At 44.9% G+C, this 24,469-nt stretch overlaps 1 protein-coding gene across 6 annotated transcripts in view; it reads right to left on the bottom strand.

The window, feature by feature from the left end:
* Window positions 1–24,469, bottom strand: part of LOC115760414 (sorbin and SH3 domain-containing protein 1) — a 37,921-nt gene that overhangs the window by 9,665 nt on the left and 3,787 nt on the right. For 2 of the 6 annotated variants that reach the window (XM_030701725.1, XM_030701738.1), the window contains exons 2-7: window positions 20,250–23,982; window positions 5,707–5,860; window positions 5,528–5,648; window positions 5,167–5,199; window positions 4,634–4,686; window positions 4,392–4,570 (exon numbers count right to left, since the gene is read on the bottom strand). In XM_030701725.1, coding sequence (XP_030557585.1) covers window positions 4,392–4,570; window positions 4,634–4,686; window positions 5,167–5,199; window positions 5,528–5,648; window positions 5,707–5,860; window positions 20,250–23,982 — 4,273 coding nt within the window. Of the gene's footprint in view, window positions 1–19; window positions 4,064–4,391; window positions 4,571–4,633; window positions 4,687–5,166; window positions 5,200–5,527; window positions 5,649–5,706; window positions 5,861–6,357; window positions 6,391–6,660; window positions 6,734–6,825; window positions 6,966–7,178; window positions 7,278–8,192; window positions 8,625–15,422; window positions 15,486–15,665; window positions 15,735–18,491; window positions 19,010–20,249; window positions 23,983–24,469 lie in introns of those variants that run through there. The other 4 variants (XM_030701751.1, XM_030701718.1, XM_030701731.1 and 1 more) reach the window with 4 other exon arrangements.

The raw sequence follows: 24,469 nt of genomic DNA, 5'->3' as shown, positions 1-24,469 counted from the left end.
TGCCAAGTTGAAGTGTTACCTTTAAATGTCACCGCCAGGGCGTGGCGCTTGAGACGCTCCATGCTGTTGGCTGGGCAACGCCGGGCAGCGCTGCTTGCCGCATCCGCGCCATCGGGCACATAGCGCGCCTTGGGTCGATGCTTGTGCGGATCGAACGGCTGATTGGCAAAGATGTCCATCTGCCTGGCCGGACGCGGCGGCGAGTTGGAGCTGGCGCGCAATGCCGGCTGCCTTTGCGGTTTCTTGGGCAGCGCCGGCGTGCGCTGCGGATGCTTGTGCGCCACCCAATCGCCGCTCAAATGTGGCGATATGCTCTCGTGCACGTCCCGCAAATCCGCCAGGGAGGTGGACAAATAGCGCTGGGGCAGGCTCTGTGCCTGGCCAGCGGACTCCGGCGGCTCCGGTGACTCGTAGCGCTGGCGCAGCGACTGGACGTGGCCCGGGTTGGAGCAGCTGTTGCTGCTGTGGCTGCGCGTGGGACTCGCTTTGGCCGGCAGCAGCTCGGCCGTCTTGCTTATGATGTCTATGTGCGGCATCAGCAGGCCGCGCTGCTTCCGTCTGCCACGCTCTGGCGAGGGAGTTGCTCCGTGTCGCAGCTCGAATTTGTGCGTCAGCTGGCTGACATCCTGCAGCGGCAACGCATCCGTCGCGTTGCCCGAGGCGTCTTTTGATCCTGTCTTCAGTGCAGGATCGCTGCGCGCCTTCCGCAGCGTACTAAGCCCAAAAAAATCACGCCGTTCATTGGACTGCTGCTCCCGCTGGATGCTCTCGAATCTCTGCTTCATCTTCTGCACCTCGCCCGTGTAGACGAGCTGCAGATACGAGCTGGAGCAGGCAGAGGCCTGCGACTGGGGGGACAGACTCCTGGAGCGATAGTAGGCATCGTAGAGCTCAAGGCTGCCGTCGGGTGAACCATGCTCGTAGCTGAGCAGCTCTTCCTGCCGCTCGTCTTCGGGCGGACGATCGGGCGGGCTGTGCAAGTGAAAATTTACGCGTGCTGCCGGACGCTCTCCATAAATGCCGCTTAAATCTGTGAGCGAGTTGCTCAGCTCTGTGTGTACCATGTGACTCTGGCTGTGACTGTGACTCTGGCTGTTACTGTGACTATGCCTGGCCTGCTGACGCGCCTGCATGTTCTGCTCGATGAGCCGCATGACCTCCGCCTCGTCCGGGGAGCTGTCCTCGCGTGCATGGTATATGGTCTTGGGCGGCTCCTCGAACTGCCGCTCTTCAAAGTACTGTATCTTCTGGTTAATGGGATTCTCCCTGCCCTGATCTTGTGACTCCGGCTCGGCTTTGGCCATAGTTTTCGTTGGCTTCGGCTCGCCTTTGGGCTTGGGTCGAGGCGGCACCTCGGGCGGCTTGGTTAGCGTTAGCTCCGCATTCTTAGCGGCGATGGCGCCACGTGTCTCCCGGGCGACCACCACGGGGGATTGGCTGCGCGTGGCACGTGGCAGGGTCTGCGCCTGCTGCTCCTCCCGCTTGCGCAGCACCGGACCGAGCAGCTGCTCCTTGCTGATATTCGAATTGCAGCGCACCTTCAGCGTGTTGGCATGGCTGCTGGGCTTTGAGCCCTTCTCCACGGTGACCACATACTGCTCCTCCACGGCTCCGGGCTGACGATTGCCCGCATAGATCTCGTTCAGCTGCTGTGTTATCTTCTTGATTTGATCCTTGGACAGCGTGCTCACCAAATCGTTGCTCAAATGACGATCCGTCTGTCTCTCCGTCTGTGACTCCCGGCTGTAGCCTCCAGCTTCCAGGCTGCTGGCCAGATCCGCCACCGTGTTCCGGCGCCATTGACGCTGCACGGGTGGCAGCTCGGCCTCGGTGCGTGACTGTTGCTTCAGCAGCTGCAGCTGCTCGAAATTCTCGCGCAGATCCTCCACGGATTTCTGCTTGGCATGCAGCGCCTGATCCGCATCCTGTCGCCACTTGATCTCGTTCACGTCCTTGGAGCGAAAGTGCAAGTCGCGCTCGCGCTGATCCATTTGCAGCTTGCCCACCAGATACTGCAGTTCCTTCTCGGCGCGCTCGTGCAAACGCACCTTGCGCCACTCGTCAAAGTCCAGCAGTTCCGCATCCTTGCGCAACGGATGGAAATTGCTCGCCGAGGTGGCACGCTCTAGCTGCCCGACGCGCTCCAAGGTGCTGTAAAAGCGATTAAGCTCGGTGAAGCGTTCGCAATTGTTGCGATACCGACAGCTGGGACTGTGCCGCTCCAGCTGCACCAGCGAGGTGGCGCTGTGCGCCAGCTCCCCACACTGATAGAGTCCGTCACCACCAGCTGCACCACCCGACTGCCGCTTGCTGCGGTCGTCGGCGCTGCTCAGGCTGCTGGCCCGGGCCACCGCCTGCTGTTGTTCCTTGTCCTGGCGCTGGCTCGAGCGCAGGCTGTCTATGCGCCGGCGCGAGGGGGAGCGCACCTCCCGCTGCTGTGTCTGCTGCTGCTGCTGAGGCACGCGCACCTCGCGCGTCGGTGAAAAACGACGCCCCAGCTCCGTGTGTGGTGACTGTGGCCGCGCGATGTCCGTCACAGCCGCGGGCCTGACTGGGCCGGGCAAAGCCTTGCTCTCATACTTCCAGACGAGATCTTCTATGCAGCTGCCGGGTGCCTGGGCCGATGTGTAATCGTAGACATCCTCGGCATAGCCTGGCTCCACCAGCGAGCAGTACTTGTAGTCGCTGGTGCCTCCATTGATCAGCTGCGGCAGCGAGTGGGGCGTGTGGATCGTGTGGGTCGTTTGGGTTTGACCTTGCTTGGCATTGTAATCGTTCCAGAAGTGGGTTTTCTCGCGCACCGTTTCGCTGTACGATTGCTGGGCAATAGCAGCCGTGGGTTTGGATTTGGTTAAAGTGGTTTTGGTGGTGGTGCTCGAACGCTTGCGCGGCACATGACCCTCGCTGCGGCTGGTCTGCAGCTTGTTGGGCTTCGACTTGCCCATATAGGTTTTGGGCGGTGCTATGGGCACATACTCCTGCCGCACCACCGAGTCGATGGAGTAGGTCGAGTTGCTGCGCGGCAAACTCTCCTGCGAGGCGCTGCGATGCACCGTGGCAATTGCCTGGACAGTTTGACCCTGCGCCTTGCTGCACTTGGGCAGCACTTTCTTCAACGTCCGACTGCAGTCCAGCAGCTGCTGTGGTCTGACCTGTGGCAGGCACATAGTGTGCCGCGTGGTGGTGCTGACGGTGCTGTGGCGCAAACGGGGCAGCGACTTGCTCCTCACAGTGTGCTGCGCCTTGCAGGTGGCATAGGAGCGCACCGCCTCGCGCACCTCTTGCGGGGATTTCAGCGAGGGATCGCGCAGTATATTGGTGCTCGCCTCGAAGTTCGTGCGACTAGGCGGCAGCGTGCTCTCCAGACGCTTCTTCTCCTCGGCGAAGCTGCGCTCCTTAGAAATGCTGCGTCCAAACGCGACCGGACTGCGGCTCGAGTTGCGCAGCGCGAGCAGACGCGCGGCGGGGCGACGACTGGGACTCACGGAGCGCAGGCGCGCATGATGCTGATGCTGATGCTGCTGCTGATGGACCCGCAGCAGGCAGCCGTCCTTGGTGCGCGTCTCCTTGGTGGCGGTCAGGGTGGCCAGCAGCGTGGACACTGCTCCGGTGGACTTGGAGCGGCAAATGGGCTCCCGACGTGAGCTGGCGACCTTGCGCATGGTTAGGCTATTGCTGCCGCCGGGCGGCAAAAAGCATTGATCGTGGCGCGACTTGGCGCAGCTGCTCGTAATCTTCTCCACGCGCACGGTGCTCTTGGTGCAGGAGGAGCGGCGATTCGGTGGCAAAGGAGCCGTCTCCTGCAGCTGCTGCTGCTGCTGCTTCTTGCTCAGGGGTATAAAAGAGGGCAAATTCTTGGAGAAATGCGAAAACATTTTGTTAGCTGAAGTTGGTGGCGGCGGTGGCGGTGGTGGCGGGGGAGGAGGTGTTGGTGGTGCGTGCGGAGCAGTTTTAGTCTCTGCTTGCTCTAGCACTTCCTTGGAATCCTCAAGCGGCTTGGTGCTCACGCGTATTTTGGTTAGCGTGGGCGTTATCTGAATAAATTCGAATTCTTCCACAATTTCTTTTTAGAGGATGGGAAGAATAGATAGAGTTCGTATTAGGATAAACTTAACGCAGCGACTTTATAGAGGGTGCCCGGTGCTGCAGTGCTTCAAAGAACGCTCGACGCATTTGCGGATAACAACTTCTAGTGTGGCAGTGGGTGTGTATAGTAGTATATACCAAATGGTTAAGAAAAGTACACTCAAGTTAGGTTTAAAAAGTTGAAAGAGCAGGAGAGAAATCCAACACCAATTGAAGAATTAGTATAAATAAAACTGCGCCTTAACTTAGGTTATTAATATGTAACTACAGTAGACAAAGAGTCTACCTCAATGTTGAGCTCTCACCTTTGGGTTTCTCGGGCGCGGGCTTACGGAAGCCCAGCAAAGGCGGTTCCCCTCCCGCCTGCAAGCTCTTGTAGGCCTGTCGCTGCTCCACGGGACTCAGCGGACTGCTAACGGGTAGCTCCTTTTTGCGGAAGACTAGATTCGAATCGCTGGTATAACCCGATTCCTTGGCCAGAGCTCTGTTTGGGCCAAACGAGAGTTTAGATACTAGATTTTAGATTTTAGAACGAGAAACTTCGTACCTTGACAAATTGCCTTCTGTGTAGAGCGGCGATAATTTCGATTGTTCCAAATTCTAGTTTGTAATAGAGAGAAAAATGCATATTATAAAACGTTCTAAGAAACGCTTTCTTTAAGTGAAACGATTTCAAGGCATTGATTTTTTCCATATTTTGTTTTCCATTTTTGAAAAAATTAGTAATTCGAGTGCCTTGTTTTTGTGGACGCAATGATACCCTGCAGCTGTCTGGCTATGCTAGATTATATACTATAACCATATAACTTACTGAATAGTTGTCAAAATCATCGACGAACTCTATTATAATGCGCGGGATGCGTGTATGTTCCCTGAGCCACTTGGCGTTAAGCATAAATATTGGGTTCAGGAAATATATAAGATATACTTTTAATAAACTAAGGAAGTTACTTTTTGAGAACGGAAAACGTTTTGGGCAGCTCAACAGAATAAGAGTGAACAGTAAAATAAAGGGAAATAATAAATCTATAGCTAAAATTAATTGTCTAGAACAGGAATTAAATAGATTGGCGTTCATACCCCGTTAAAGATGTCCATCACTTCGTCCCACCACTAGAATTGTGAATAATAAAATAATTGCTGTGAGTTAGAAAAATTGCTACGCGAAGTATGTATGACAATTATGAATATGCGTGCTTATGAGATCGTGTCATATATGGGTTATATTATAATGGAACTTCTCGAACGAAATGCGAGGGGAAATGATTTGACTGAAGCATGGGCGAGTGTAGCGAGAGAATTAATGAAATGGGGTATGTTTAGCATTAATCGTGGTCGAGCTTAGATAGTTTGGTTAATATTTGTCGGGGAGCACCGAATGCGATAGGTTCTGTGCGTGGTTAAATGCTGCGGCTGACTGTTTGCCATTCGGGCCACTTGCCTCCTTCTTCTCCTTCTCCGAAACGGACGAATGTCCAGTTGTATAGTTCTCGATGCGACCAGGTTGATTCTTGTACGAGTTCTGTGCCGCTTTTATGGGATTGGGCATAGTACCATACAATCTGGAAATGTGACAATACATAATAAAAGGTGACAATATATTCTGGAGATTTTACTTACTTATCGTCCTGGTTTAGATTGCGCACATTGACTGCCGATGAGACCGACTGCACGCGTAGAGGATTGGGTGTACGGTATTTTACAGTCGAGTAATCGGAATCGTAATTGGGCTCGGGCTCTGAGACATAACCATTGCTCTTGTACGAGGGACGTGCTGTAGGGGTTGGGTAGAATAAAGATTAGTCAAGGAAAAACTTGAGATATATTTTTGGGTTAGAAATTTACGAGCACTACTGATGTTGCTGTTGTTGTTGTTGTTGTTATCTCTGTTGTTGTTTTTGTTGCTGTTGTGTTTCGGTGTGTTAGCAGACATGATGTTAGAGCGTTGTATTCTAAGCTTAGTATATGAGCAGGTTCTTAAGTTAGGGTTAGTGTAGAAACTAGGTTAAAGCGTTCCAATGAGCTACACGGCACGAAAATATATGAGAGAAAAAATTATAATCAAAAATAAGATCGAAGTTCCGCATGCCAACTAATGAAAATCTAGTAACTAACGTAAAAATCATAATTAAAAATCACGCAAAAGCGGGCAGGCTGAGCGAAAAAGCCAAAATTAAAATGTGTAAAGAGAGAGAAAGAGAGAGCGGGGGCAAGCTTAGACTGAATTTTGAATTTAGACTACATTAAGAATTAAATATATCAAAAAATCACCTCTGGGACACTTGTAGCGTATCACAAAATCGTCTGTTGTATGCGATTCGACAGAACAGTTATATATTTTTTGAGAGTAAGCGTATGGATGGGGTAATTTTGGTGATATGGTAGACAATAGAAGACATTCAAAGAGTTCAGAGAGTTAGGATTAAAGAACTAGTTCAGCAGGCGCAGAACTGAAGCATTATAAAAGAGACAGGTTGAGTAAATGGAAGCTGGCATGGAATATGAACTATTTTTTAATTTAATCATCATTTAGAATGCTTCAAGTTCTTGATATCTGAGTGGCAAAACATTTACCGCCATTCTTCTGCTTATGTATGGTCTGATAGAGTCGCTTATACCATTCATGCTGGTGCGGTTCCTGGACCTCCTGCAGCGTATGGGACAATAGAAATAACAGAAGATATTATATATTCGACGGAGCTAACTAAAGTCACAACCAATTTGGTATCTGGTCTTTACCGATCTCAGTATGATGGGCATTCCATCGTTGGTCACCGGACCGATGCCTTCGTATTGCCGTCGACCTAACTGTGCCATTTTGCGCGGACGATCGCTTTCCGTTTCCGGTTCGCTCATATACTCGTGCTTGACTTTGTAGACTGTAAACCGTAGATAGTTTTTGTTTCATTTTAGTTTTGTGTGGGTCAGTGTAAGGGGGTGTGTGGTGGGGGAAATTAACTTGAACGGGTGTTAAACATTTAAGTTGCAACACGCAGGGCACTTCACAGGCCTCCCTTTTTTTTGATTGTGTGTATCAACGACGTGAGAACGCGCTCGATTTGGTCATTACTTGGCCCAAAATCAATACTTACTGACTTCATTGGGCCTATAGACGGGACGGCTAGTGTCAGACAGTTGACGGCGTGCGAACGGCCTATATAGCTCCGATGTGGAAGCCGAGCGTTCAAATGCTTTAGATGATGGAAGGTCAATGCAAGGAAATTAATAAAAATGTTATGATCCAAATAAATAAACTAGAGAGTCACACAAATCACATTTGAGCAGCAAAATACGAGTGTTCTTTTTTAACTGATAAATTTACAATGCTAATATAAAATGAGCAACATCTTGATCGGGCTTGGAACTCCCCCTCAACTAGCTAAGGTAAGGATATAAGTTTTCGGCAGCTAGTAGAAATTGTTGCTGCTTAGGATATATAAAGTCGTGTTGCCTTGAATAAATAACGTGACTCCAGCATAGAATCATGAAATCTTTAGAGCATAAACTAATTAAAATTGTATTTCTTATCGAAATATTCACTTTCTTATTGGCAACTGAGCAAATTTTCAGAAAATATGTATGTATATATATTCATGCATTGGCATAGATCAGGTATTACTTGGCGGAACTCTACTATTAAGAAAATAAATTTAATTATCTTCTACTTGAGCTTCTAAGTATATAAATACTACTAAGCAGATTTATATGCATATATATATCGATATATATATGCTTCGATTAACTGTGCAAGCAAGTACTAATATCTGCTTAAAAATATGCTCAAGCTTTATTCATAATCAGAACTAAGCAAGTTTTTGAGCAAACTAGCAAAAATGTTGATATGCAGGTTCGTTCTTTAAATAATTAAATAATTAATAGAAAATATTTAACTGATTTTGGCTTAAAATCAGCTCAAATAAGTTATCAACTCAAGTAATTCAAAACTAGGTCTTGTCATGAGTTTTAACATTTGTAATTTGCTCAAAGCGAATCATTTGTCATTCGAGTCAAATGCGGCCTTTACGAATTCTATATGAAATTGAGATACCCTAGTTTTCTGAGCTCTAGCAATTGTGTTGCTAAGTGCCACACATATATGTATGTACTTTTGATCTTGTCGGAGACACTGGCACTGGCAGCCACTGGGCCAAATTGATTGGAATAATCGGTTTCCGCGTAGTCCGAATTGTTCGAGTTAAGCGTTGTGGGCGTGCTCAGGCTGGTGGTGGTCGCCGTGCTGCTCCGTGGTGCAGGCACTGGGCAGTTGCCGTTTGTGTATGACCAGGGCGGAATCGTCGTCGTCGTCGTCTGCTGTTGTTGCTGCTGCTGCTGCTGCTGCTGAGCCGTGTAGCGTCGTGGCAATGTGGGCGACTCGAAGCGCACGGGGCGAAACTCTTTGCGTCCGCTTAGAGCGGGCGACGTCTGCGGCGTCCACACGGGCTGTGTGGGTGGCGGCGGGGGCGTGGGCGCCGCCGAGGAGCTGATGTCTAGCTCGTTGCTGGAGCCGTACGGCGTTTGACTCTTGGGTGTCCAGACGCCTGTTGATGATGGTTAATGAGTTTGTGTGCTCTAATGACACTTGTGCTGTGGATGGGGCAGTGGTTCGGTGGGCAACACATGACATTTTCAGGGGCGCAAGTTCAAATCGAGTTGAGTTTTTTTCTTTCTACTATCTATTTTCCTGCTGCTGGTGCTGACATTTACACTTGTCAACAAATACATGCTCGTCTGGCGCAACGTTTTACGGCTGCTGCTGCTCAGGTTTTTAGTTCTGAGTTTTTTATTCTTGTCTTCTAACCAAAATAAATGTTGCAGTCAACAAACCGAGCGAAGACAAATTGACAAACAAACATCGCGACGTTGAACAGCAATAATTAATACGACCAAGGAAGCCGCATTTGGCAGCCATTCAAAATTTGGCCACAAAAACCAAAAAAAGAAACTATCGCACACAAATACACACACTCAAAGACACACACACACAGACACACACGTGAATGAGTCATAGCATTTGGCGCATGTTTAGAACTTACAAAGACTTTCACAGATACAAATATACAGATACAAAGCAGACTGTTATAAAATTATATTTGAATCAAACGACACAAAAAGAAAAAAAAAACTCACGAGGTGTTTCAATTGTTAAGTACAGTAGACACTGGCAGTGCAAGTATTGAGAAGTGTTCAAACAACAAAATACTATATATTGATTTGTGGGCACATTCTTTGGCTTGAGTAAGAAAACGTTGACCAGGATAATTTAATACTTTTAAAATAAGCCAGAATTGCCGATGAATTTTTAAATATATATTCAGAAATGACCATTTTTTATTAAATATAATAGTTATATTTAATTACAGTTTTTTAAAATGCCTTTCGCCTTTAAATTTAAAATAGAAAACTTCAAAGAGATTTCAAAAATTGAATTCATGTTTTTTATAGTAATTATAATTATAATATTTAATTATTATTATTATTTTGATTATTCTCCCTCTCTAAAAAAATCAATTCTATTCTATTCTATATTTATATTCTGAAGTTGACTTAAAAATCTTTCAATCTCATATTCCTATCAGTTTTATATGAAAGACAAAAACCAATAAAAGAACAAAATTTGTGTAACATCGAGATGTTGTGTATAGAGATATATGCAAAACTTCCTTGATATGTTTAACACAACATTTCCTCCGACTCATTCCTTACTTCGAAAGAATTTGAAAACTAATTTACAGTTAATGCAAATATAAATTAAGAATCAAATTTAAACAGAATAATTTTGTTAATCGATTTTTTTTTGAATAAGATAAATTAGATCTGCTCAATCAGCCCTCGCTGAAGCAGCCTTCGCTGCTTGTGCAGTCAAAATCTTTCACCCAACAGATTTATATGCCACCTGTAATAGCACGCACACACATAGATACAGATACAGACACAGATACAACTATAGCATTGGATACACGTATATCTGCCTAGGCGCGAATGCCGCTAGACATTGACACGTATAATGCGTCTGTAGAATACGTTTTGGCTCTGAGATTTGTTGCTAAAAATCTGTTGTTGTTGTTGCTGCTCTTGGATTCGTGGGTGGATGCGCTGACGTCTTAATTCAATCAGCACCTAATCGAATTATACAACCGAATCAAAGTCTTGCCATTGCCAATCAAAATCAAAATCACAGTCCTTCCACAAACTCACTCACTCACTCAGTGAGTCATTCACTTAACACTCGCATTTTGCTGCACTCACACACACTTGAAATTTACCCTAGACAGGATGAGGAAGTAGTTGATAGTATTTTGAAGTCTGAGAATAGGATCGAATGCGTTAACCGTTGCAAGTTCTCGAGTTGCTAACTCCGCGCGCGGCTCAAAGCGACTGAATTTTGCGTGACCCGCCGGCGTCGAGCAGACCAACTCGCCGATTACTGATTTTCTTTTTGGGAAAGCGCTGGAAAACAGCACAGAAAAAAAAACAAAAGGCGCAAATCACAAGCGACTGCTAAATGACTAAATAAAAAAAAAAAAAAAAACAGAAAGAGAACAACACACCCAGTCACAGTCAGGCAAACTGCAGGGCAACCCCCCTCATGCGCCGCCAGAGCCAACGATTTCCCAGCAATTTTAAATAGAAGATCAATTACGCGGCAATCAAATATGGGAGAGCTCCGTGCTCGATGAAGCGCACGCTCGGATCGGATATATTTGATTTGGACGAGACCGTTCCGAGACAAAAGCAGACTTTTTTTATTTAGTGGAACGCCAATTATGCGTGCAATGCGAAATGGAACGGATGTGTAAGCGACTAAATATACCATATATACTCTGAATACCGAACACACACACTTGCAGACTATTCCCCACTTATAAAAGAGCTAAAGCCAGCTAAAGAGTCAATCAAAATGATTTCATTTGGGGTTTGGGTTTTGTGTTTTGTGTTTGGCTTTTTGTTGTTCTGCAAACGCAAAAACTCTTTTGGTCGCTTTTGAAAAGAGAGTAAAAACAAAAGACAAATGTGCGTAGGGTAGTTCTGGCTTGGCTCGGCACTTCCGGTGCCGCTGTGTTCGGTTCTCTTTCCACCCGTTTTAGAATAAATCAAACGGAAATTTTTAAACCAATAAAAACAATGCTCATAAAACTAGCCCAGTCTATAGACTGCAGGAGAAGTTGGGTAGGGTAGGGTAGGGGCTTAGTTTCTGCTGCTGCTGCTGCTGCTGGGTGTGTTCCAAGGGGAGCGCCCGCGCTCGTTTGTGAAGAAGCGCATTTACTTTGGAAATCGACTCGGAGCTCGTCGCATTTATGTGAAATTTATTGATTTGCAAAAATGAAAATGGGAATATCGAATGGGCATCTGAGAAACTGAGAACGACAAAAACAACAACAACAACCGAGAATTTTACCTGAAATGAGCGCACTTTTCATTTTAACTAGATTGGATAATTAAGAAGTGTTTAACGGCGCAAAAACAATAAGTAGGGTAATGCTTTAAGCAATTTATAGACTAGCAGTTACCCTGTAAACAACTCTGGAATTTAGTAAACTAATATGAAAATGATTTTTTGATGATAAAAATTATATTTTCTGTTATACTGCCTACTATATCTGTAGTAACTCGACTCTGAAGCAACTTATTATTATAAAACTTTTAGAATAGTTGGCTAGCAAGCTCTTGTATCTTAAAATTGCATGGCTATATCTATGCCCGACTCTCAATTGCCCTTCACAAAGTTTTAAGGTATAGATAACTCACATATTACTTAAATCAGTCTATATACATATCAAATATCTTATACCTAATAAATGTACTGTCTGATCAGTATGCAATTATCGGAAGCACTTTTAGTAACCAAATTTAATATCTTTCATGTCCATATTTTTCAAATTACAACCTTTTGAGGAAATAGTATCTAACGTAACTCGACTTACAGGCACCTAATCTTTATCAAACGTTCAGAATACTTGGCAAAATATATTAGTTGCATATATACGAAATTTCATAGCAATGTCTCAACAAATGTGCATGATATGCAAATATGAAAAAATAAGACACATTACAAATCAATTCCCATAAAAAGACGGACCTCATTAATCATATACATACACACTGTCGCATATCTGGAATACTGAAGTTAAACTTCATTTCGTTACTTTAAGCTACCCCTTTTTGTGCGTTATTCGTTTACAGGGTATACAACTACAACTATATTTTTAGTTCTTTTGCCTAATGGCCTTGCAGTGGAAACTGAGGCTGTCCGCTGGACTGACAGCAACCTGTGCGTGCGCCCATTCATTATGGGATTGGGGATTGGGCTAGCGATTGGCTTTGGGCTTGGGCTTGGGCCAGCTATCGATGGAGGGCGTGCCCAGCCGCGACCTGGCAGTCGTCGAAGCGCTGTGACCCAGCCTGCGTTAGGTGCGCCGCATTGTTTTTATTGTTGTGAACAAATTAAGAACCATTCTCGCATTGATTTATTTGGTATGCCATTATTAAGTGATTAGAGTATTTATGGAGTGCTGCACAACAAACAGATCAGTTCTGGGCGCCCTTTAGAAAGCGGCACGAGTTTGATGTTCACTTCGGTTGGGGTAGAGGCGATGTAGGGTTGGGTTTTTGAGCAGGTTGTAAAGGTCATACGAGTTTGTATTTTGAAGGGAACGCAAGGTAAATGTCAATGAAATTTTTAGAAAAATGCAAAATATTATGCAGAGTTAACTGACATCCGAAATACAGAAGAAGGTAATAGGGCGGAAAGTTTTATACATTTCTTCTTTTAAAAAGCATAATTAAATGTTATGGAAAAAGCTGTTGGAAGCTATATAAATTTCGGTATCTATTAAAATCAATGTATTAAAATATTGAGTTAAATATTTAAAGTCTTGAAAATTGGATAAGAATTATTGAATGTTTGGTTGCCATGTGCTCTATAAAATCTCGAATCCGAAACTCCTTTTGGAGCTACATTTAATACTATTTTCTATAAGCTCTATAAACTTTCCCACGAAAATGTGCAATAAATCTTTGCCAATATTTTCAACACGTATGCTCAACAAATAAAGCCCCAACGCAACGTCATATTCAGATATATATTTTACACCGTATATACGTAGCTTAATAAACTCAATTCTATTTAAATCATGCTTTCCTGCTCGCAAATATATCAATAATCAGCAGTTACGCTGCCGCCCAAGTTCAACTAAATTTATATTAACTATAAATTATGTTTAGTCACTAAAAGTCGCCACAAAAAAATAAATATTTAAACTTTTTCTAATTTTCATTTGCTGCCAAAATATAAAAAACAACGCGGGCGTAGATTTAAAAATAGCAGCGCACAAATTGATTCTTTAAATAAATAAAGGCGCCTTTACGGCCCAAAAGAGCTGTGAAAGATGTGAAAGAAGCATAATATTTGCATAAGTAAGCTCTGGGCTAATGCTTGGGGATCGACATAAACGTTGTCCGCATCGTGACGCCAATCAAATGGGCATACGCGGCGTATACGCATTTTGATAGATTAGTTACGCCCACACACGCACACAGCCAAATTGCCATAAGGTGTTTTTAAAGAAAATCACATTCATAGATCCCATCCCATTAGCTTATACGACGTAGGATCGTCACAGCTATCATCGAAATGTTTGAGACATTGATTTGGCAGTTGGCAAGTTTCATTGTGTACGGGGATTTTTCATTAAGTTTGCCATCTGGATTTTCCTTGTGTTTATTTTCCATTTTTAATGGATACTGTAAAAGCCTAGCGGGCTACTGTGGGCGTCTAGCTGCACACAAATATATCTATATATATATATATATATATTTGTAATAAATATTGCTCAGCCAACAAATTTTTGGATTGTACGTCATTTTATATATTTAGCACAAAGAAGAAGCAGATAAGAAAAAACATGCGCACCTCCAGCTCCAGTTTGGAATTTTGTACTTGTTTTTTTTTTTTTTTGTTTTTCGGGCAGCACAATTAACACGAACTAATGTGAAATATTTGAAATAAACATGTGCGAAGGCAAAAATCAAGTTCAATTTGTTCACAAAAGAAAAGCATGATATATACAAGCTAAAGACAAGATCATCATCATCAGAAAAGTGAAAAGTCGAGAACTGACTGAAAGGAAAATAATCTATAAATAAGCGCCAATAAATTTCAACAAATAACAAAACGCTCAACGGCAAGAAAGTTGATTAGAAACTGGCCTTAAATAAATAACAAAATAATAATCAACTTGCAGCTGAATAAAACTGGAAAGATAATTAATTAAGTAAATGTAGGTTTCTAGGCGAACTGTTTTAAAAGATTGTTAAAATCAATTGGAATAAGAGTTGAGTAAATAACAATTTTTAAATTAAATTACTAGAAGTACAAAATTATAAATAGGGAGGTTTTTTGCAATAAACTATAAGTAGAGAGTAGAGAATACTCAAAAATATTATTTATATTTATGCACACTTAAAATATTACAAAGCAAAAGTAATTTCCCCAAGACTAAGAGAATATAGTCATAAATAATTGAAAGGAAATGTGCTAGCATTAAAATGGGAATTTCAATAATAAAAATAAACTTATTTTTCTGAATGAATATTTCGACTTTAAGCGAAATGTCTTAAAATGAATAGAATTTTGCTATAAAACAATATATTTTAAAAACATAATATCTTAGTTGCCTGGAATATATTTAGTGGAATTGTGATTTTGTACAATTGTAAAATTACGGAAATGTAATAAATAAAACTACATTATCCCATGAAAAGTTCTACAATATCTACAATTTCATAGAAATATTTCAATTATTTCCAAGAACCTTAAACAGTTTTAATGGAGCAAAAAAAAACTAAATCATTTCAGCTATTGTTGCTTTTCAGTGCAAATTAACTTGGCCTTTGTTCAACTTTAATTAAATTTTAATTGAATTTTATTCAGGTTATAGGAATAGACCCTTCGAGCAAATATATTTTGCCAAACTTCGTGAATTGTAAGGAAAAAGTCCTTATTATTTAATAAGAAGAGTGAGTGTGATTTTAATGTTATTTTGTCCAAGACAGCTGGGCTAACGTTCCACTCTTCTACATTAGGTAAATTTTTAATTATTCCTATATTAAATGCGACTAGCTCCTATTACAATTTTTTAAAATATATTCTATTATCTGTGCAGTCTTTAATTTATAATTTTATCAGTCGTTTGCCACACACACACATCGTCAGAGAAAATCTATTTAGCTTTTCGGAAAGCCCATTGAAAACGTCATGTTTGCAAGTGCAAGTGTCACACTTTTCCGACTGGCCACACAGAGTGCTGCATCCATCAGATACAATATCTAGATTTTACCTGAGCCCGTTGGTGCGCGCGCTTTAAATTTGGGCGCAAACATTGTTGTGTTTTGTGTGTGCTCTGCAAAAATGTTGCATATGAATAATAAATTGATACGGGTTAAGCACTTGCAATAAGCTGCACTTCACTTTATCGGAAAACACTTTGACACACTTTTCATTCAGGGCTGGGCACTGCACAACAAACAATCGAAAATGAAAAGCGCGCTGAGCAAATTGCTTGGAAAAACGCTCTACTAACCCTGCCCCATATTTTTGTTTTCGCTCGAACTCAATTTTTGTGATGTGTGCAAGTGGAAATATAGAAAAGCTGCCGCTGCTTCAGACGCAATATATATTCTATGCGGATATATATATATATATATATATATATATATATGTTGCTTTTCTTTTTGTTTTATTTTTCACGCGCCTTCGCGTTGCGCACACGACTTAAACACGACGACGACTACGCCAGGCGAAAATCTTGTACAAGTCGCTTGGATTTTCTTTCGACAAACGAAACTCAATTTGTGTGAGCGCACAGCGAAAATAAGAAGAACAACAAATTCGTTGAATGTTCCCTCAACAAATTTGATTTTCCATTTTCCTTTTGGGCCAACGCAGCATAAACAAAAATGTTGATGCTTGCGTAAACAGAGACAGGCAAGTGGAAAAAGCGGCCAAAAAACTGCTTAACCCCAGAGCGCAAAGAGCAGAAAGAGCAGCAGGGAGAGTGGGAGAGAGAGGGAGAGTGGGGGAGAGTGAAAGATCGTCTCATGTAGTGGGCCATAAATTTGTTGAACGACGCCTAGATGAAGATACATTTTCACGCAATGGCCAAAATCGCTCGCGCGTTGCACATGTCGTATACACAATATTTCGTCTTTCAAATCTAGCAAAAATGATTGCATACTTTACGGCGGCAGGTGCAAAATAATTATAAAAATAAAAATGGCATAATTGTGAGTGTTTGTGAGTGTGTGAATGTGAGTATATTGAACGAATTATGAAAACGAGCACAGCCACATTCAAATGAACTACAATTCTGGCCAATTAGCTGCCAGCTGTGCTCCTTTTCAAGTGGACCAAAAAAGCGGCCCACAGACATTTAGAGGGCAGACATAAACACATAGGTTGTTGGGTGGTGGGACGGGAGTATATACAAAAAAAAAAGGGGTGGGGACACTTTGACCGACCGTTGGCATAGAGAAAGCCCTTGGCCAGCTGCAGCTCATTGTCAATCTCCTTGAGCAGATCGCTCTCGGACCAGCTGCGTCGCTGGCGCTGTCGCTGCAGCTGCTGCGGCGATAGCAGAAACCGCGTCTGCTTCTGTGGGCGTAGACGTTGCTTCGCTGCCATCGCTGGCGTCGGCGTCGACGTTGACGTTGACGTTGGCGTCGCTGTCTGTAGCTGCCGTTGGTGTTGCTGCTGCTGGTGCGGACGCTCGCTTTTAATTGCTTGGGCTATCAAAATTGTTGGCATTCGTTTAGTTTTTTCTCTCGGCTAGACGCATGCCACATGCTGCACTTAGTCTAAGGAACCCTGTGCTCAATTGTCTCTCTGCAACAACAACAACAAACAAAACAAAACAAACGAATCGCTTGTTCGTTTTGTCGCTTCCCCTTCCCCTTCCCCCTTTCCCCTTTTTATGCCAATTGAATGGAATTAATTAAAATTTCCGCTTAATCGCGATTCGGTCCCCCCGCTGTGCCCCCTTTGGCAATGCAATTGCTTGCAGCGCCCCAGATAAGCCGACGCAATCGGAACGGGCGCAGCGTGAACCGCGGGGTATTGAGGCACTTATAGCTCGAGGGTTTTGTAATTTAAATTGGGGGGACACTTGAGCGCAGAGTTGCAAAAACTGAAATCAGCAAAAAACAACTTAATATTTATTGTTATGAGCATGTAAAAGACTTTTGCTAATGACCCTCGTTTATATAGACACTTCGTAAATACTATATAATATGATATATGCACGTTCGTATTGTGGGAAAATAAACTTATTAAAAATTAGTGGCATCAATTTTAAATATTCTACCAAAATTTTATTTCCCAAATATTTTGTGGAAATCTTTCTCATAAATTTATGTCATTGAAAATTGTTCTAGCTGAATGTGACACTTGGCCATAGAAATACTCTTTAGGAAGGGTAAGGCGTGAAGAAATTGAATGATATATCATTAATAAAAGCGAGAGCAGAACTGAGAAGAAATTTAAATTTAAATTAAGCGGTAACAGCTGTAATTAAAAAGCTTTTATTGGGCTTTAGAGAAGTTGAAATTCTAAAATTGTTATAGGGGTAGCTACTAAGTGTAGCTTAAAGCTTTTATGAGATATAATTTATTATGTTAGTTCTTTTAAATGCTTTCTTTTGAAGGTATATCAGGGAAAATAATGTTACTGTTTATCAAAAAGATAACATAAGCTACTTAACAAGGCTTTAAGCTTCTGCTAAAGGGAAAGAAAAGGTGCTTTCAAAAGCAGCTTTAAATGTAGCATGAATGAATGATTCTTGCTAACTTACTAGAGCTTTACGCTTACAGAAAATATAAACTAAAAGAGCGCAGCTTTCATGTGCTTTTAAGGCTTTTAGATAAAAGTATAAGCCGTAAATTAAAAATAGGTACACATAATTCAAAATGAATGCCACTAAATTGTATAAGTTATAAATTTTAGAAATGTATCTGGATTAGTTAAATGAGCCTTAAATTATGAGCAATGCATGATTAATTATAATTAGTTACTTGCGATCAATGTATATCTAGGACATTCACAGGATTAGTCAGTCGGTCAAGCAATACATCATTTCAAAGCGCTAGCATAAAACAAATCTCTCTGTGACACAGCTTACGACTAGATCAAATCAAATAGGTCAACGGATATATATATATATATTTATATATGTGGGGCATGCGTACAAAATAATAAAGACTAAATAACAATTGAGTTTGTTAATCAATTTATCGTTTATTAAACATTCAACAACACTATATTGGATTTATTTGTATTAATTTCCAAAGAACATTTAACTAATTTTCACAAATATAGTTTTCAATTTTATTATTATTATTTTTTTTTTTTTTTGGTTTCGTTTATTATTAAACATTTGCCTAGGACAAAAACATAATTTCATTTTTCATTTGGTTAAAAGTAGGCTGCATGCTGCTGGAAGGCTTTTCGGGGTAGCTGAGGGGGGATATATAAATTGTTTAAAGCGTTTCTGGCGGTTCCATTAACAAAGGTTTCTGGGCGTGCACATAGAGTATTTTTTGCATCCTATATATATTCAGAAACTGTCGGACGTGGTTGTATGCTCAAAATTGCGCCAATATTTATCGAACTCCTCGAAGATTTTCGAGCGGAAGGGCGAGCTGGCGAACAGCTCATCGAAATTTCTATGGAAATTGACCAAAAATGGCGAAGACGATGGCGAAGGCGATGCTGGCGCTGCTCGGCCAGAGCTTGATTTGGATCTGGATTCGTTTTCTATATGGCTACTCGTGGCTGACGTTGTTTCTGTTGTACTGTTGTTGTTGCTACTGAAGTTGTTGGTGTTTTCGTTGTTTTCATTGTTGTTGTTGTTGGTTGCTGTTTTATCATTGTCTGTGTGAGGGCGGCGGTAGAGAGAAATTTTGATATACAAAAGAGCGACACACACAGAGAGAGAGACACACAGATATAGAGTGTGAGTGCGAGTGAGAGTGAGAAGGAGAAGGAAAAGACAGAGAGAGAACGAGTTGCTACAACAACAATAAACACATATATTTACAATATGTTTGTGAGATGAGAGAGTGTATGTACTAAATGACCTTTCACCAATGAGTTAAAAAATATATGAGTACACTCAGAAAAAAATGTGTTTCCTAGATTGAATTGAAGTATAAACAATATATGCTAAGCGCATGTTTGAGTTTTCTTTCTTAGCTAAATTTAAAAGAACCATTTTTCTTCCACAACTTTTTAAAATATAATTTTTATGTTTTTTTTTTTAAATGGTTGGAACAGCCAAAAAATGAAACAACATTTTAAATTAGTTAGGCAACATCAAATACAATTCTTTAAAAATGTTATTAATTTCTTTGAGAATTTTTTTTGTGTTTTAGTTACGTTGTAATCTAAATTCAGAAATTAATTAGAAACCAAAAGGAACTTTTAGTTGCAGCGAAAAAGAAAACTTGGAATACTTCCAAAATATTCTTCTTTCTTAAAAAGAACTGGTAGTTCCAGTGGAAAATAAATTTAAAAACTAGTTTTTGGAATATTTCCAGTTTCATTTTCTTGAAATTTACTGAATTTTCCGATGAAATGCAATTTTTATTGTAACACTAATTGGAACTAGTTGTTCAAAAAAAAACCTAGCTGGTTTTGCAGAGATTTCATTGCGAAATGGGAAATCAGAATGTGGCTTAATAAGTCAAATCTAGAATACACATTTTCTGAGAGTGCAAAAGAGTGGGCATTTAGCTGAACTTGTTCCAGGCCGTAAGAACGGACAGGCCAAGTAGCAGAGCGGTGCCCAAGATACTGCCAGCTATCGAGGTGGAGGATGAATTGGTTGTATTATTGTTGCTATCGACTGGGCTACGGGGAATGGGCGTTGGACTGGTGGATGAGTTGGGGGGTGAAGAGGAGGTATTGGAGTTGGAGTGGGAGCTGTGGGAGGAACAGGAACCTTTGGAAGCGGAACCACAACCAGTGTCAGGCGTTGGGGAACGGCAGGAGCTAGTTACAGAAGCGTTGCCTAGTTGCAGATTATGACTAACGAGTCGCGCGGTATTCGATCGATAACGATAACGATTGGCAGCCGGCAGCGTCGCTCTCGGCTTGTCCGTGGCAAACTCACCCTGCACAGAAGGCGGCAACCGGGACACCTTGTACGTCTTCACAATGGTCGACTTCTTGCTGGCGCTGCTTAGCGAATTGTCCGTTGCGGTCTCGCTGCGCTCCTGCTGCTCGTGCCGCTCCACTTGACCAGATGACTGGGCGTCACCTTTCAGCTGCTCGCAGCTGCTGAACTTGGCGAATTCGCGCAGATGGCGCGGCAGCTCGCGCAAATTCGCCTCGGCCTGACCCTCCAGAATGCGCACGGGCGTCGGCGCCTCCGCATCCGATTCACTGCCCGCTGCCGCCGCCGCTTTGGCGGGTGCTGGTTGCGACTCGGCGCCGCTCTCCCAGTCGCTGTCCGCGGGCATGGAGAGCTTGTGGCGGCGCTCCTTGACGCGATTGAGAAACTCATCGCTTATGTTGGCCTGCTGCTCGGTGGCGTGCTGCTGCTCGTCCTCGATCTTGGATATCTTGATGATCTTGTGCTGGCGCCGCTCCTCGCGCTCGGCCACCTTGTTCATCCACTCCTCGGCCATTTGCTGGCGGAACACCTCATCCTCGCTGAGCGTGGGCAGCTTGGGCGCTGGCCGGTAGCTCTCGCGACGCGGCGGCGGCGCCTGCAGTACCGTGGGCGCCCGCTGCATCTCCTCCATCAGCCGGCGGCGCTCCTGCTGCAGCCGCTCGAACTCTAGCTTCAGCTGCTCCTCCTTGCTCAGTATATACTTGAGCTGCTGCTCGTGCAGCTCGCGCGGCAACGAGGCGCGTCTCTCCCGCTGCCTGTCGTACGCCGGCGGCTGTCCCGGCTGCGGGGTAACGGGCGTGGACACCGGCGCCGGCGACACGCCACGCCTCGAGGTGGTGCTAATGTACGTGGGATTCGGATCCCGCTCGATCATCGAGTAGCAGCTGGCATAGTGCGGCCGCTGCTGCTGCGGCGCCTGCTGCAGCATGGGCGCATGCCGGCGCCCGCCTCCGTACGCATTGAAGCTATCGTAGCAGCTGCTGCTGGACAGATCGTTCGTGCTGGCCGAGAGGCGTGGCGCGCGAATCGAGTGCGGCTGCCGCTGGTTCTGGCGCTGATAGCAAATCTCCACCTCGCGCGCAAATGGACGCGCTATATTCTCCGAGTAGCCCAAATCGCTGGCATAGTGCGCCCAATCATCCTGCTGCATCGCCTCGGTGGGCACTCGGTAGTGCTCCGCGGAGCTGTGGGGCCGCGCCGGCTCGTTCAGATTGCACAGCGATTCGGCGCGACGAGCGCGCTCGTAATCGGGCGCCAGTTGAATGGGTATCTCAACGGCACGCGGCACCGAGGACAGCCGCTCCTGGCGTGATCTGGCCGAGCGTTCAATTTCACGCTCCAGCTCCTGCATGTGGGCGTGCCGCTCACGCTTCAGCTGCTCCAGTTGGCAGCTGTTATTGTTGTTGCTGTTGGTGAGGCGACTGAGATCGTAGAGCGAGGCGGATTTGTCGCGCTGCTGTCGCTGCTCACGGCCCGTTTGCAGCTCGGCATTCAGCTGCTGGGACAAAACATCAAAGTCCTTGAAGAGCTTTTCATTATCCAAGTGATTGCCCGTCGAAGGTTGCCCGTTGCCGTTGCCGTTGGGCTGAGCAATTGCGTCGAGCGCTGCTTTGGCACGTTGCCGAAATTCCTCATAAGTGCCGCTGCTGCTGCTGCTGTTCACCTTGGCGCCAGTTGTTGTTGTTGTTGTTGTTGTTTGTTCTCTGTGCTGCCTGCTCTCTGGGAGCAACTGTTGCTGCTGTGCGTCATCATTGAAAGTGTTTGACATGCCATTTAATTTCGTTGCTGACATCATATTTGCCGCTGCCGGCGGCGGTGGCACTGGCGGTGCACAGTCCACCTCATCCGCCGCCGCCTGCCGCACAGGTATCTGATGCACCTGCGGCACCTGCTGCTGCACCTCGCGCACCGGAAATTTCCCATTTGCCGTGGGGGTGTCACCAGCAGGCTCCTGCTGCTGCTGCTGCTCGCGACTGCTGTTGCTGTAGTCGTAGATCACCTGGCCGTTCTCCACACGCTTCTTGGACTCAAAGGAGCTGGTCTCAATGTTCGAGTAACGTTTGCTATGCTGCGGCTTCGGCTGCCCGCTCTGCTCAATGTTGGAGAAACGCTTGCGCTGCTCGTCAAAGATGTCGCCCTGCTGGGCCATGCTGGGGAACATGCGCGCCAATTCGCTCTCCATGCTGGCTGGAAATTTGCTGCTGCTGTTGTTGCTGCTGCTTTTAATGTTGCTGCTGTGGCTCATGTAGCTGCTGTTGCTGTTGCTGCTGTGTTTGCTCTGCTGTTGCTGCTCGACTGTGCGCTGGTCAAATGCGTACGGCAACTGCGGATCAGCTGCTGCTGCTGCTGTTGGTTTATTTTCAAATGATGATGTCGCTGGCATTGTTGCTGCTGAGTTTGCCTTTTGGCTTACGTCATCTGCCTGTTGCTGCTGTTGCTGCGCTGCTTGGCTCTTTGCCTTGGCCGCCGTCTCGGCGCTCTTCACAGGCACCGGCGGCGGCGGCGGCGTTGTCGCTGTGGGCGTTAGACTCTTGCGCAATTCGCGCATCTTGGCCGCCGTTTTGAGTATCTGCTCCTGTTCGGCATTCATTTGTGCGCTGTCCATGGCACGCACCTGTTCAGCGCTCAGCTCGTGATAGCCGCGACGCTGCACGAACTTCTCGTGTGCGTCCAGCAGCTGATCGGCCGCTGGCTGCAACTGTTGCTGCTGTGTCAGCGCACGCTGCGCAGGCGACAGGCACACCAGCAGCTGGGGATCCTTCTGCGTGGGCAAGCCCAACCAGGCATCCTTCTCGCCCGCGGCCTGGTCCAGCGAGAGCTGCAGCTCGCCGATGTGCGGCAACTGGGGCATAGGATAAGGCATGTTGTCCACTTGTTGTTGCTGCTGCTGTTGCTGCTGCTGTTCGGTTATGTTTTGGGCAACGCTGGCAAGCTCTTCAAGCATCTGCTCGCCATAAGGCATGGAGGCCAAGGTCTCGGTGCATAGCAAACGCAATTTCTTGATGCACTCCGCTTCCGTTTCCGCTGCTGAAATAGGGGAAATAGCTGGTTGCTGCTGTTGCTGCTGCTGTCGCAAGGGAGGTGTGGGGGGTTGCTGTTGCGGGGTTGGTGAGGCCACGTGTATGGCAGTGCATTGGCTGTGCTGTGTGCTGTCCGAGCAGTGCGAATCATTCGACTCTTGACGCTTGAGCAACAAGGGGTTAAGGATTGGATGCTGGGCGGTGCTGGTGGCGGGATAGTGCATGCTGCTTGGGGGCGGTGGCACAGGCGGGGGCGTGGGTGATAACCTACAGCGCAATTCGTTTGGCTGCTGCCGCTGCTGCTCCGGAGCAGCTGGCGCGTTCTCGTTAACGTTTCCGTTTCCGTTTACATTCCCGATTTCGCGTCGCGTCATTTCGATCAATTCGCGCACTTTTTCCATGTTGCGAACGAATTCCTCGCGCGTTGCCGCCAGCGAAGTGGTTGCAGTTGAACTGTTGGCCAATTTGTTCGGGCTAAATTCGTTGGCCAACAATGTCGAATGTTGATTCGCTTCTCTTGGCAGCTCATTTAATGCCGGCGTGGGCGTCGCTGTCGGCGTCAGCGTCGCGGCACTAAGCAGCGATGATAGCGAACTGCTGCCCGGCGATGTCGGCTCCGTCGGGGGATGAGCGTTAACAGGTGTGCTCTCGCGGCTCGATTGGTCGGCGGCAGTTGTTGCCTCTGTTTCCGTGTCCACTTCCGTTTCAACCTGCAATTGTTGTTGTTTCTTTTGGTTCTTGGTATTCGTGTTGTTGTGATTGTTGTTGTTTTAGTATTGTTACACAATAGTATAAGTATGTGAATCTAGCATAAACATGGCCTACTTTAAGTTTATTGCGCACTCAACCGACCCCAAATACTAGCCAGAGATCTTGGACCTTCAACCAATATTAATATTCTCTTAACTCTTGCTAATCACAGAGATACAAACAACATTAAATGATTCCTAACCGAAAACCCACAAGAACTTTTCAGACACAATCCGAAAAACACTGCAAAAGTATTTATTCAACTTAAATACTTTTTTTTAGCCCTTCGCATTGAAAATTTATACTTTGCCACAGCGCAGAAAACTTTCGCAGAACTTCTATCGGTTATCGCTTTCTTATCACTTTTTTAACTTCCACTGAAAACTAACTGCAACGTTTTTACGAAACGGAAAAGCGTTTTGTTTTGTTAGCAAGAAACATATTGTA

This window comes from Drosophila novamexicana, unplaced genomic scaffold, assembly GCF_003285875.2.
Source record: "Drosophila novamexicana strain 15010-1031.04,08,12 unplaced genomic scaffold, DnovRS2.1 tig00000008-arrow-pilon, whole genome shotgun sequence".
NCBI classification, from domain to species: Eukaryota; Metazoa; Arthropoda; class Insecta; order Diptera; family Drosophilidae; genus Drosophila; species Drosophila novamexicana.
The sequence above is the reverse complement of the archived record's forward strand: the minus strand, read 5'-3'. Positions and strand labels throughout refer to the sequence as shown.